Below are 12,279 nucleotides of genomic sequence, written 5' to 3'. Positions count from 1 at the left end.
ACTGTTTGAAAAATACAAGGGGCACGAGAACAGGTTTGTGACTTTAGGGGGGACTAACAAGTAAATAAGTTAAGAAACCACTCTACCATATGATAAAACTAAACCGTTCTCACATTATTAGAGAATTGCAAGTTTCAGTCGATCCCTAATCACCGCCGTACCAAAAGTGTGCGTTTTGCTGCACAATTTTACCTATTGTCTGGGTAGCTTTGATGGTGTCTTTTAGAATTCACTGATATTTTGCAAAAAAATACGTCAATGAATCCCCAAATGACGTATAAGATGTACGTCAGTGTAAAAATCGCCTTCGATTTGTATGTCCCTTGGTAAATTACCGTGTCGCATTGCAATTGACCTTCAACTGACGTATCGCAGCAGAAACTTGCGCCGATATATGAATAGATAAAAACTTGCGCCTACAGGCTAGGGACGCTGTCAGAGTACTTGACGGGATTTTGATAAATTAGGTGCACTGATAGTGTTGCGTCAGAGACTTTTACTTTCCTTTTACTAGAGCTATTAACCGGCAGCAAAACTGTTCTTGGGCACCTGCATATTCGCCTGCAAGTTTGTCAAAAGCAAAACAGCCACAGCATGTTTCAGGAGTAATGCAATGAGTAAACAGTTTGATCACTATCGTCTTGTTGAATTCGGTTTGTAAAAAACACTTAGAAAAATACGATGTATTTTGGCGAGACCTTCCAGGATTCGCCTCCTGAACACCCCCTTCAACAGAAAAGGAAACAGGAAGTCGTGGTGCGGCGTAACAGGCCTGAACAAATGAGGAACGACCGCACGCCAATAGAAATCAATTAGCTTCGAGTCGCAGCCTGAAATTGACCTATCGTGTCAACCTTGTGTGTAAGCATACTTGGTAAACAGTTATTTTATTTTAATATTCTCTGTAAGATAAATTCGCGTGTAGATAAGATGCGAATAATTATAGAATATTGCCTGCCCACCGGAGAAAAAGTGTCAGGTAGCACGTTGTATTCATCAATAATTTACATTGAATTAAAAAAACAGCGTGTTTATGGGGTTTTAGTCCGGGCTTTGCCTTTTGTGGCAACACAATGTAGTTTTACAGCAGTCTACAAGCTTCACTGATCCTCTGACGAGTTAAAAGGTCTCTCTACAATTGACCTTTTATTACAGTAGCGTTTTGACACAATCATTCCGTCGAGCGTACCGGTGTTAATTTTCGTGTTGTTTGTTGTTAAAGTACCGTGTACTGGAGAAAACTGTTCAACTACGAGGGTAAGAATCAACTGGTGTAGATGTTCCATTGTCTAGTTGCCCCCTCTAAACAGTAGCAGTAAAACTGTTTACACAGTGTTTTAACTACTGTATGTTAATTGCTCTTGGTTGCGATATGGCAACCGTGCTTACAAGGAAGTCATATCATGCATGTTATCCATCAGGCTGTTAACTACCGTCTAAGTATTTCAGTACTTTACTTTGTTTATAATAGGTGTCTTCAAACTTTGATAGGGCCGCTGTGTATGAAATAGTGGGCTGGCTTCCGGATTGGTACATGTAGCTTTGCGACGTTCTGGAACTGCCGGTAAGTTAATGTTTCTTCAAATAACATTTATGATTATTGTTTTTTTTTTGTAACAATGCTTTCTATTTGTGTGGTTATTATAAACTAACACTTTCTTATAACTGTTGCGCTTGTCTGATAATGCGGTGAAGGTTTGCACGCCGGTGAACCTTGTCGACTTGTATCGAATAAATATTCCAAAGATCAAGTCGTTTTAAATTAGAATAAGTTGTTGTTGTTTTAAACAAGTCTGTTTCGAACGTTCGCCTGTGACGTTGTTACTTTTCCGCCGTGGGCCAGAGTTTTCTGTGGTTCAGTATTTGTCCGGATACCTGCCAGACATACGTTGGTAATTCCATAACCAATCGCAAATTTGACATTAAGTCAAAACCCAGATTATCGCTATTTAAGGTTTTACTCTTGTGGCCAGTCTTTTGTGTTGTGTGTTTCTGTATTTTACGGCCGCAAAAAGGAATGTCAGGTTTGAGACCAGTAGTGCAGCCGAATGTTTGCGATACACCTGTCGTTCCGTATCGGATTTTAAACAATCAGTCAAGTTGAGGCAGAGACGACCCTTTTGTGCGCGGAGGCGGAGCTACCCAATGCTGCAAGGCACGTTTTAGCCGCAGAATATCGCGCACCAATTAAACAGCGTGCACTGGCCTGCGGTAAATGATAACCTCAAACTAAAGAAATGAGACCAGCACGTTTCGCATCGCGCCGCGTCTTTCGCAGGGTATACATGATTCAGTCATTCAATGAGCGTCAGGAAACAGGAACTGGTATGGCGTGCTCGTGCAATCCGTTCTATTCACTGAGATACATATTCTTCAGCAGCCTGAAGTTATCGTTGCGTTTCTTAATCAAAGTTAGTGGCAACTGCAATGCCATATCACAGGGAGGCCACGCAAAGCTTAAACTTGACAACAAAAGTATCCACAGTCGTATTTTTCGATGTATGTTCGGTTTTGTAGTTTTTCGAGGAGTTAGTGTATGTTACAGAAAAAGTACACGTTGCACGGTAATACTGTTGTTAATCGTATTTTCGGTGTTTTAGTTAACACAATCAAAAACTATATGTCGGTTTGTGTGTTTGTAAAGTGACGACTTTTTCCACAATTTGTTTTCATTAATGCGCAGTTAATATAACTTATTTTAAAAGTATTTCTAAACAATAAAAATCCAGTTTGCTCCTCTCTCAGGACAACATTAAGTCTCATTTAAAAAGCCAAAACGTTTATGGATAATAACCAAGACACATTTTTAAAAATGGGTGTTGGTCATAGTGATCGACATTTTGTCTAAACACGTTAGACGATGTGGAACGACATGGTAGGAATCTGGGCAATCCTTTCAGGCAATGTAATGTTAGAAACTTTCACCAAATGCGTAGATTAACGTCAGTTTTTGTGAATAGCCGACCCCTATTTTGCTTCATCGAAACTACTATGGCGTAAATGTGTTTCCCGATCAAACTTGCGACCGCTCGATAGACATGTCGTTCTGTTGCCTTCAGTTTTGGGAAACAATGGCACACGTTCATGCTTATAAGGCAAGAAATACTGCACCCACGTCAAGACAACAAATCAAGGCCTGACGCATGTTGCGCTGCGTAGCAATATAACTCACATGTGTTTGACTGAACAAGGATTTGCATCAGTTATATATACACTCCATGTAGGCGTTGACTCACAGATTTGTCCATGTTTTGCGAGGAAATTGCAGTACTTTCATAGGCGACACTTCCAGTCTTATGTCAACCAAGTATTTGTTTAGCTTTGGTTAGTGACGGTGTTATAGTTAACTTACGAAAGTTGTTCATGTGCTGATGAGGAAATGGCAGTACTTTTATTATTTTACCTTTGGTCTCTTGTCAATTTGTGTTTATGTTTTACTAGTTAAAGTGTTTAGTCATAAAGTTGACAGATTTACTGATTTGGGCGAATTGCATTTTAAACAAAAGTGGAATTATGAACGGAAGACGTTCACCTTTGCCTAGCAAACGGCGCTCACCGAACTTGCAGAGCCCAAGGCCTTATTCAATGTTTGTTGGGTCACAATATTTAAAAGTAAACCCGGCTGACAGCCTGTCGAATTCGTCAAACTCATCTGGGTCTCCATTTGGTGAGCAGACTTCCCCCACAAGAACCAGCACGTTTGGTAAAGGCTCAAAGTAAGTTAATTAAAGCAAAACAACGTATGCCATCTAAAACGTGTAAGGTTATACATTGTTCTTTTCATTGAGCGCTTGTTTATCAAATGGCTTCTGTTGATCATGAAAAGTTCCTTTGTAAGATTTCAGTGTTTTTAACCTACTTCGTACCTATAGACCACGTTCCCGCAGTCTATTGGAAACCTTAATTCAGCCTTTAAAATCGCCCACCTTTTTGGGAAAGCAATCCCTTCCAGAGTGGTATGATACGGAAATGGAACAATGGTTCGTGTTGTGGGCTTATTGCCTGCGTCCAGCGGTGTTTGTTAATACTTACTGGTGGACTAACTATCAATCCAACAAGCGTTTGCAAAAGCTTGTCTGGATGTGTATTGTAACTTTCATTATCTGGAGTAACACAACTAAAGCTTATATTGTACATCACCGATCTTGCTGTATCGGCTAAACTCATTGGTTTTGTCGTAATTGTCGCAAAGTTACAAAAATACGTATTAATGTTTGTTCTGTTATGAGTTGTTTTAAACAAATGTGTCGAGACATTTTGCCCGAGGCTTGAACTATAGCGGCCAAATTCAGTTTAGGAAATTAGTCATTAGCGGTACGAAATAGCACTAAATCGGAGAAAACGCCCCCGAATGACTCGAGTATTTGTTGTGGAAAGTAAAACGGTGTAAATGTGGATCGTGTTTAACTCACAGCTGGTGTACGCAAAAAGTTTGCATGTATTCTAGCATGGTGATACCAGGCACGCGCTTTCTACGAATGTTTGTCAACAAAATTTCGTGACATAGGATCGTGGAATATACACTGTACAGGTTGTCACAAGTCAGCTCCTGTGGTAATTTATAGTCTTTGTCGCGGCACACCTCTGTTTGCAAGTAGATTCATCGATTGCACAACGTGTGTTTGAACAGTGGGGCTGTCACTTTATTCCCCACGCGTTTCCTTTCTCACACTTCTGGCGAACGTTCGCAGATATAGCTTTTCTTGGCGGCCATTCACACCTAGACGTGTTTGTTGCCAGGTCAAAACGCAACTCGTCAGTTGACACTTCGCTAAACTGTGGTGGCGCTTTTGACAGCCTCGTGTGCAGTATTCACTCGGTAGACGTGAACGCCAACAACACCATCAGCGAGTACGTGAACAGCCCGCCATACACCAACAGCAGTCACAAGAAGAAATCTAATTCCCCGTGAGTATACTTGTGAAAACGACTGATTTTGCTTGGGCAATGGTTTTTGTAGCGTTTTTAAGTGCCATGGGAATTGCCATACACAACGAGATGTTCGTCGCGTCAAGGAGGTAAAGGGTTTTGAACGGTTGTAAGGCTGCTGTTGTTGACGCTACGTTGTATTGATTTTTAAGGAAAAACGATTGTGCACAGATATTAAACGCTAAGCAGTTAACATACGTGAAGCTGAAGGCTGTTTTTGTGTGTTTAGGCAGAAGCGCATGGTCCCACCAGCAGGACCAAGTGTCAAAACGTGGCTCATGCCGAAAAGTGTAAAGTAAGTTCTATAATCTATACCATTTTTAAATAGTTCCTTTGTTTAATATGACTTTTTAACAGAAAGCTACCCACTGGTGGTCTTGTGTTTGGGACACACCTGGGCAAGTCAGGTTTGTGTTATGTGTCGGTGATTACAGCCAAAGAAGAGCGAATTATACAGACTTACGACCGCAATGGAGTACTCGTCAAATCTTTCCACACCAGAACGACAAAGGCAGGCAAACCCTTTGAGCCTTACCAGGTGAAACTAGTTTCTCTTTAAACAATTTATTGATTTCGAAATCACGTTTCTTCAGTTGCGCCATAACAGTGTAAGGGTGTAACCGAAAAAAATCATTTTTAACGATATCAATAAAAGGCTTTTCACCCAAACAACGTTTTGATAGGTTATAGGAAATTTGCACACATTCTTGACATAGCTTTTCAAGAATGGTCAACAATAGCGAAAACTTCGTTTGTTTCATGATCTTTTGTTGCTTTTAAAAGTGTTTGACATTTGTGCAAACACTAATCGTGTGACGTCAAGTTAAGTCATCAGTTAAGTAATTACACATTGATCTCACGTTTTCCACGATAATTCTAATACCATATACCTAATTTGCCGGGTTTTACGTATCCTGTGTAAATTACGTCACATTGATAACGAGGCAGTTCTGTGTATTTTTGCCATTTAAAACTACCACATGCGTAACATATTACGCAAGCTGGCTTGGTACTTTTGCTTGGCAAACAAATTACAAATGTCAATTGATTTAACCTCGCCTTTCCTATTCACTATGAAAGAATTCGACGAAACGTCATTGAAAAACTTTATACGCATGTCTTTAAATGAGACTATATATATATATATACATATGGGCATGATATCCAAATGCGTGTGTTACACGCTGAAGTGGCCTTTAAGTGTCAAGGTGAATTTGTGACTCGATAAAGACTGTGTGCTTAACCATGTTTTCACAAGTTATGCTCCCGATAGCTGCAAAAGCGCTTCATATGAATCTCCTAACTTGCAGCAAACAACCTTCGTCCAAAACATAACATTTGTAAACATTTGTAAACATTTGCTATTATGCGACTCCACAGATGTGCGAAACACCGGAAGGAAACATTGTGATCGCCTGCGGCTCATGTGTGACAGTTTGGTCGAAGGAGGGCAAACTTCTGAATGAACACGGCAGAAATATGTTTAAATTCGCAAAGTCTGTTGCAGTGAGATCGACAGGTTAGTAAATTCTTTAGTAAGAAAATTTTATTTAACCGTAAATCTTGCCAAGCTGTCAATGAATAGGTAGCCTATTTTTGCCTATAGGGGATTTCAGTTCTACAAAATTGTTAACACAAGCGTGAATCTATACGCGTTCTTTAGGGGGTTTTTCTCCTTTTTCTGAAAGGGGAATCATTTTCGGGAATTCTGAACAGTATGATCACAAGACTCTGCAGGTTTCGTATGCAAGTCAATATGATTTATATAATGCAATATGACTTCGTGTTTATAATTTTGGCCAAACTCGTAGGTCGAAACTCTAGTATCTCCTTACACTTCCCTATTTGACGTATGGCTGGTGTAACGTGGACTGATTCATATTGTGGTGCAATCCGTTTAATAACCTTTGGATCAAAATGCATTGACCTAGTATAATATTACATCATTGGGTTTTGAACCAATGATAGATTATAATAACTACAGCTATATATTATAATCCACAATTTTCAGTTAATCACCATATATGCGCCCTATAAATCCTTTCATTACAAATTATTACATGTTTGTTTGGAAAGTTGGATAAAGCTTTCTGTGTATCACGTAAAAAATGTTGTACTCAAAAGGGCAGTTTGGGACATGTTCCATATAGCAGTTGCCGTTCTGGATCATTTTGATTTCAGAGGTTTTCAAATTTTGGGTCTCAGTTACACCGTTTTGGTTGTCGCAATCGGTGATTCCGTTGTGGTTTTTCGAAAATGTTGTTCAAATACCGCGTGACAAGCGCCAACAGTTACATCACGAAATGCGTGATTAGGTGGGCTTGATTGTCTGCAATCACAACGCGTTAAGAACACCTCATCTAATGTGATTCGTGAACTTAAGCAACGTTATAGGCCTAGTGAATGGTTGACGGTTGACCACCTGGAATTACGGACTGTCATGCCGTTTTGTATTTGCACAGAAAACATTTTTTAACTAACAACTGATCTTTTACAGGTGAAATCATAGTAACGGATACTGATAACAACGCTGTAAAAATTATATCACCGAATGGTCAACAAATATCCAAACTGACCGGAGATTTTGATTGTCCAGTGGGCGTCACCGTTGACAGTGATGACAATATAATTGTCGTTGACTGGAAAGACAGGATATCGGTAGGAAAAATATTCTATTTTACCTTTAATTGTTAATTTTCGTGGTTTCATTGATCCTGTGTTTCAAGCAATTTTGTCTCATAAGTTTTCAGTTTGTCGCTGCACAAGTCGGAACAGTGTGCCTTGCATCCTAAGACAGCGACGCTTGACGATTGTGATAGCTTTCATACTTGAACTAAAGTATTCTGTCATTGCTTATGAATGCACAAAACAATGCTTTCAAAACTACTAAATGCGCCGAAGTTGCGGTTGGCCGAAACATTTTGGCTGTATATTCTGTAATGCCAAAGTTTCGATTTAGGCCAGAGTTTTTTTTTAATTTGGCCGATACCGAACTTTTTTGGTATCTGAAATTAGAGCACGAACTTTCAATATCGCCAATTTGAAGCATCATAAATTAACCTAACTCTCGCATCTATAGTTTCCATAAAAAACACGAGTCACGTTGTCTGCAAAAACAATGTGTTTTTCAGTTTACGTATCGTAAAAGTGTTTTGGAGTTTCGTAAATGAGTTTACCTGCAACAACAACAACACAAGGTTTGAATAAAAACATCCTCCAGAAAGGCGATTTTAGGTTCGGCCAGATTCGGCCGAAATTATCTGAATATTCGGTTTCGGCCCGAAACTTTTAAGGCGGGTAATTAGTGCATCACTGCCTTCAACAGAGGAATAAGAATCCAAAAAAGTCGGCAAACTAGAAAGGCAGTCTTTGTGAGTGTCATGTGGCAATGATAAATAAGAACCATGTAGAGTTGCAAGTCGGGCCGGTCTTTTCTGGTCTATTTCGTTTTTACGCAACTTTTTGTATGCTTAAGAAATTGTCACGTAACTGGTATTTCTACGTTATTTCTAGATTTTTGACGAAGAAAACGAACTTGTGCGATCCTTTGGCACAAAAGGTGGAGGCGATGGAGAACTTGACCTTCCGTACGGTATATCGGTCGATTGCGAAAACAACCTTGTGATTGCCGATATGTGGAACAATAGAGTTTCCGTCTACGATCGCGAGGGCAACTTTCTGCGGCACATCGTTCCAGATCCTGAACACGCAATACGTTTACCTTGTTCTGTGTCAGTATCCCGGCATGATAATACCGAAGATTATCGTTTGTCAGTGACAAATTTTGGCGGAACAGCTGTTTACGTGTTCACGTACTAAAACCCGATCTTGCCGCTAGGTGCTGCTGTCCAACAGTTTGTTTTTTTCAGCGAGACTCGAAGCGAGGACTTCGCTGGACTTTTGTTGCGCACAGATGCCATATTTATTAGGCAGCTGTATTGTAGTAAACACAAACGTACGATTTCTGCCTTACGACATCCATTTTCTTTCCACTGTATTTTGCGTTTTGGGCGTTCTTTGCTCGTGTTGCTTTCTTCGACATCTTCTTACTGTGCCGGTTTGTGGGCAAAGGTTGTTGAGGTTGGACCTCAAATAAATGTTTCTTCTCTGTTATTCATAGGTTTTCTTTTGGTGCGTAACAGGTTTTTGCATTAAAATACTTATAAGGGTAATTTAAAACTTTGAACTCACTACATTCTTTATGGCTAAAACGCATTTCCTCATTTAGTAGAATTTGAGAATTTGGCTCAATCGATATTACTCTGAACAACATACCGCTATACCATAGTGCAACTGCTGGTAATTCGGTTGCTTGTGCCTAATCTGGATTATTAGTAAGCTGAATAAAACAGGTTGAAAGGGGCGGGGACTTAGTGCCTTTCCTAATCTTTTTTAAATGAACCTGAAAATGTTTAAAAAACACGGCAGAACATGGCAGAAATATGTTTAAATTCGCAAAGTCTGTTGCAGTGAGATCGACAGGTTAGTAAATTCTTTCGGAAGAAAATTTTATTTAACCGTAAATCTTGCCAAGCTGTCACTGAATAGGTAGCCTATTTTTGCCTATAGGGGATTTCAGTTCTACAAAATTGTTAACACAAGCGTGAATCTATATGCGTTCTTTAGGGGGGTTTTCTCCTTTTTCTGAAAGGGGAATCATTTTCGGGAATTCTGAACAGTATGATCACAAGACTCTGCAGGTTTCGTATGCAAGTCAATATGATTTATATAATGCAATATGACTTTGTGTTTATAATTTTGGCCAAACTCGTAGGTCGAAACTCTAGTATCTCCTCACACTTCCCTATTTGACGTATGGCTGGTGTAACGTGGACTGATTCATATTGTGGTGCAATCCGTTTAATAACCTTTGGATCAAAATGCATTGACCTAGTAAAATATTACATCATTGGGTTTTGAACCAATGATAGATTATAATAACTACAGCTATATATTATAATCCACAATTTTCAGTTAATCACCATATATGCGCCCTATAAATTCTTTCATTACAAATTATTACATGTTTGTTTGGAAAGTTGGATAAAGCTTTCTGTGTATCACGTAAAAAATGTTGTACTCAAAAGGGCAGTTTGGGACATGTTCCATATAGCAGTTGCCGTTCTGGATCATTTTGATTTCAGAGGTTTTCAAATTTTGGGTCACAGTTACACCGTTTTGGTTGTCGCAATCTGTGATTCCGTTGTGGTTTCAATTTCAAAAATGTTGTTCAAATACCGTGTGACAAGCGCCAACAGTTACATCACGAAATGCGTGATTAGGTGGGCTTGATTGTCTGCAATCACAACGCGTTAAGAACACCTCATCTAATGTGATTCGTGAACTTAAGCAACGTTATAGGCCTAGTGAATGGTTGACGGTTGACCACCTGGAATTACGGACTGTCATGCCGTTTTGTATTTGCACAGAAAACATTTTTTAACTAACAACTGATCTTTTACAGGTGAAATCATAGTAACGGATACTGATAACAACGCTGTAAAAATTATATCACCGAATGGTCAACAAATATCCAAACTGACCGGAGATTTTGATTGTCCAGTGGGCGTCACCGTTGACAGTGATGACAATATAATTGTCGTTGACTGGAAAGACAGGATATCGGTAGGAAAAATATTCTATTTTACCTTTAATTGTTAATTTTCGTGGTTTCATTGATCCTGTGTTTCAAGCAATTTTGTCTCATAAGTTTTCAGTTTGTCGCTGCACAAGTCGGAACAGTGTGCCTTGCATCCTAAGACAGCGACGCTTGACGATTGTAATAGCTTTCATACTTGAACTAAAGTATTCTGTCATTGCTTATGAATGCACAAAACAATGCTTTCAAAACTACTAAATGCGCCGAAGTTGCGGTTGGCCGAAACATTTTGGCTGTATATTCTGTAATGCCAAAGTTTCGATTTAGGCCAGAGTTTTTTTTTAATTTGGCCGATACCGAACTTTTTTGGTATCTGAAATTAGAGCACGAACTTTCAATATCGCCAATTTGAAGCATCATAAATTAACCTAACTCTCGCATCTATAGTTTCCATAAAAAACACGAGTCACGTTGTCTGCAAAAACAATGTGTTTTTCAGTTTACGTATCGTAAAAGTGTTTTGGAGTTTCGTAAATGAGTTTACCTGCAACAACAACAACACAAGGTTTGAATAAAAACATCCTCCAGAAAGGCGATTTTAGGTTCGGCCAGATTCGGCCGAAATTATCTGAATATTCGGTTTCGGCCCGAAACTTTTAAGGCGGGTAATTAGTGCATCACTGCCTTCAACAGAGGAATAAGAATCCAAAAAAGTCGGCAAACTAGAAAGGCAGTCTTTGTGAGTGTCATGTGGCAATGATAAATAAGAACCATGTAGAGTTGCAAGTCGGGCCGGTCTTTTCTGGTCTATTTCGTTTTTACGCAACTTTTTGTATGCTTAAGAAATTGTCACGTAACTGGTATTTCTACGTTATTTCTAGATTTTTGACGAAGAAAACGAACTTGTGCGATCCTTTGGCACAAAAGGTGGAGGCGATGGAGAACTTGACCTTCCGTACGGTATATCGGTCGATTGCGAAAACAACCTTGTGATTGCCGATATGTGGAACAATAGAGTTTCCGTCTACGATCGCGAGGGCAACTTTCTGCGGCACATCGTTCCAGATCCTGAACACGCAATACGTTTACCTTGTTCTGTGTCAGTATCCCGGCATGATAATACCGAAGATTATCGTTTGTCAGTGACAAATTTTGGCGGAACAGCTGTTTACGTGTTCACGTACTAAAACCCGATCTTGCCGCTAGGTGCTGCTGTCCAACAGTTTGTTTTTTTCAGCGAGACTCGAAGCGAGGACTTCGCTGGACTTTTGTTGCGCACAGATGCCATATTTATTAGGCAGCTGTATTGTAGTAAACACAAACGTACGATTTCTGCCTTACGACATCCATTTTCTTTCCACTGTATTTTGCGTTTTGGGCGTTCTTTGCTCGTGTTGCTTTCTTCGACATCTTCTTACTGTGCCGGTTTGTGGGCAAAGGTTGTTGAGGTTGGACCTCAAATAAATGTTTCTTCTCTGTTATTCATAGGTTTTCTTTTGGTGCGTAACAGGTTTTTGCATTAAAATACTTATAAGGGTAATTTAAAACTTTGAACTCACTACATTCTTTATGGCTAAAACGCATTTCCTCATTTAGTAGAATTTGAGAATTTGGCTCAATCGATATTACTCTGAACAACATACCGCTATACCATAGTGCAACTGCTGGTAATTCGGTTGCTTGTGCCTAATCTGGATTATTAGTAAGCTGAATAAAACAGGTTGAAAGGGGCGGGGACTTAGTGCCTTTCC

At 39.5% G+C, this 12,279-nt stretch overlaps 2 protein-coding genes across 5 annotated transcripts; both read left to right on the top strand.

Annotated features, from left to right (window-relative positions):
* The first annotated feature begins 3,417 nt into the window (after positions 1-3,417).
* Positions 3,418-9,042, top strand: LOC145223198 (uncharacterized). 4 transcript variants are annotated; one of them, XM_080089570.1, is made up of 8 exons: positions 3,418-3,716; positions 3,873-3,980; positions 4,741-4,908; positions 5,159-5,224; positions 5,287-5,467; positions 6,310-6,448; positions 7,427-7,587; positions 8,443-9,042. In XM_080089570.1, exons 1-8 carry the CDS (start codon positions 3,514-3,516, stop codon positions 8,746-8,748), a joined length of 1,332 nt encoding a protein of 443 aa, XP_079945696.1. In that variant the 5' UTR covers positions 3,418-3,513; the 3' UTR covers positions 8,749-9,042. The 4 variants fall into 4 exon arrangements, with proteins under 4 accessions (XP_079945696.1, XP_079945697.1, XP_079945699.1 ...); XM_080089571.1 differs by having other exon boundaries at positions 3,424-3,716; positions 4,798-4,908; XM_080089573.1 differs by lacking the exon at positions 3,873-3,980 and having other exon boundaries at positions 3,425-3,716; positions 4,798-4,908.
* A 295-nt stretch (positions 9,043-9,337) lies between these two features.
* Positions 9,338-12,009, top strand: LOC145223200 (uncharacterized). Its single transcript, XM_080089575.1, has 3 exons — positions 9,338-9,411; positions 10,394-10,554; positions 11,410-12,009. The coding sequence occupies exons 1-3, from the start codon at positions 9,372-9,374 to the stop codon at positions 11,713-11,715; spliced, it is 507 nt and encodes a 168-aa protein (XP_079945701.1). The 5' UTR covers positions 9,338-9,371; the 3' UTR covers positions 11,716-12,009.
* Positions 12,010-12,279: the final 270 nt, after the last annotated feature.

This window comes from Phallusia mammillata, chromosome 4 (assembly GCF_965637545.1).
Source record: "Phallusia mammillata chromosome 4, kaPhaMamm4.hap1.1, whole genome shotgun sequence".
Classification (NCBI taxonomy): Eukaryota; Metazoa; Chordata; class Ascidiacea; order Phlebobranchia; family Ascidiidae; genus Phallusia; species Phallusia mammillata.
The sequence above is the reverse complement of the archived record's forward strand: the minus strand, read 5'-3'. Positions and strand labels throughout refer to the sequence as shown.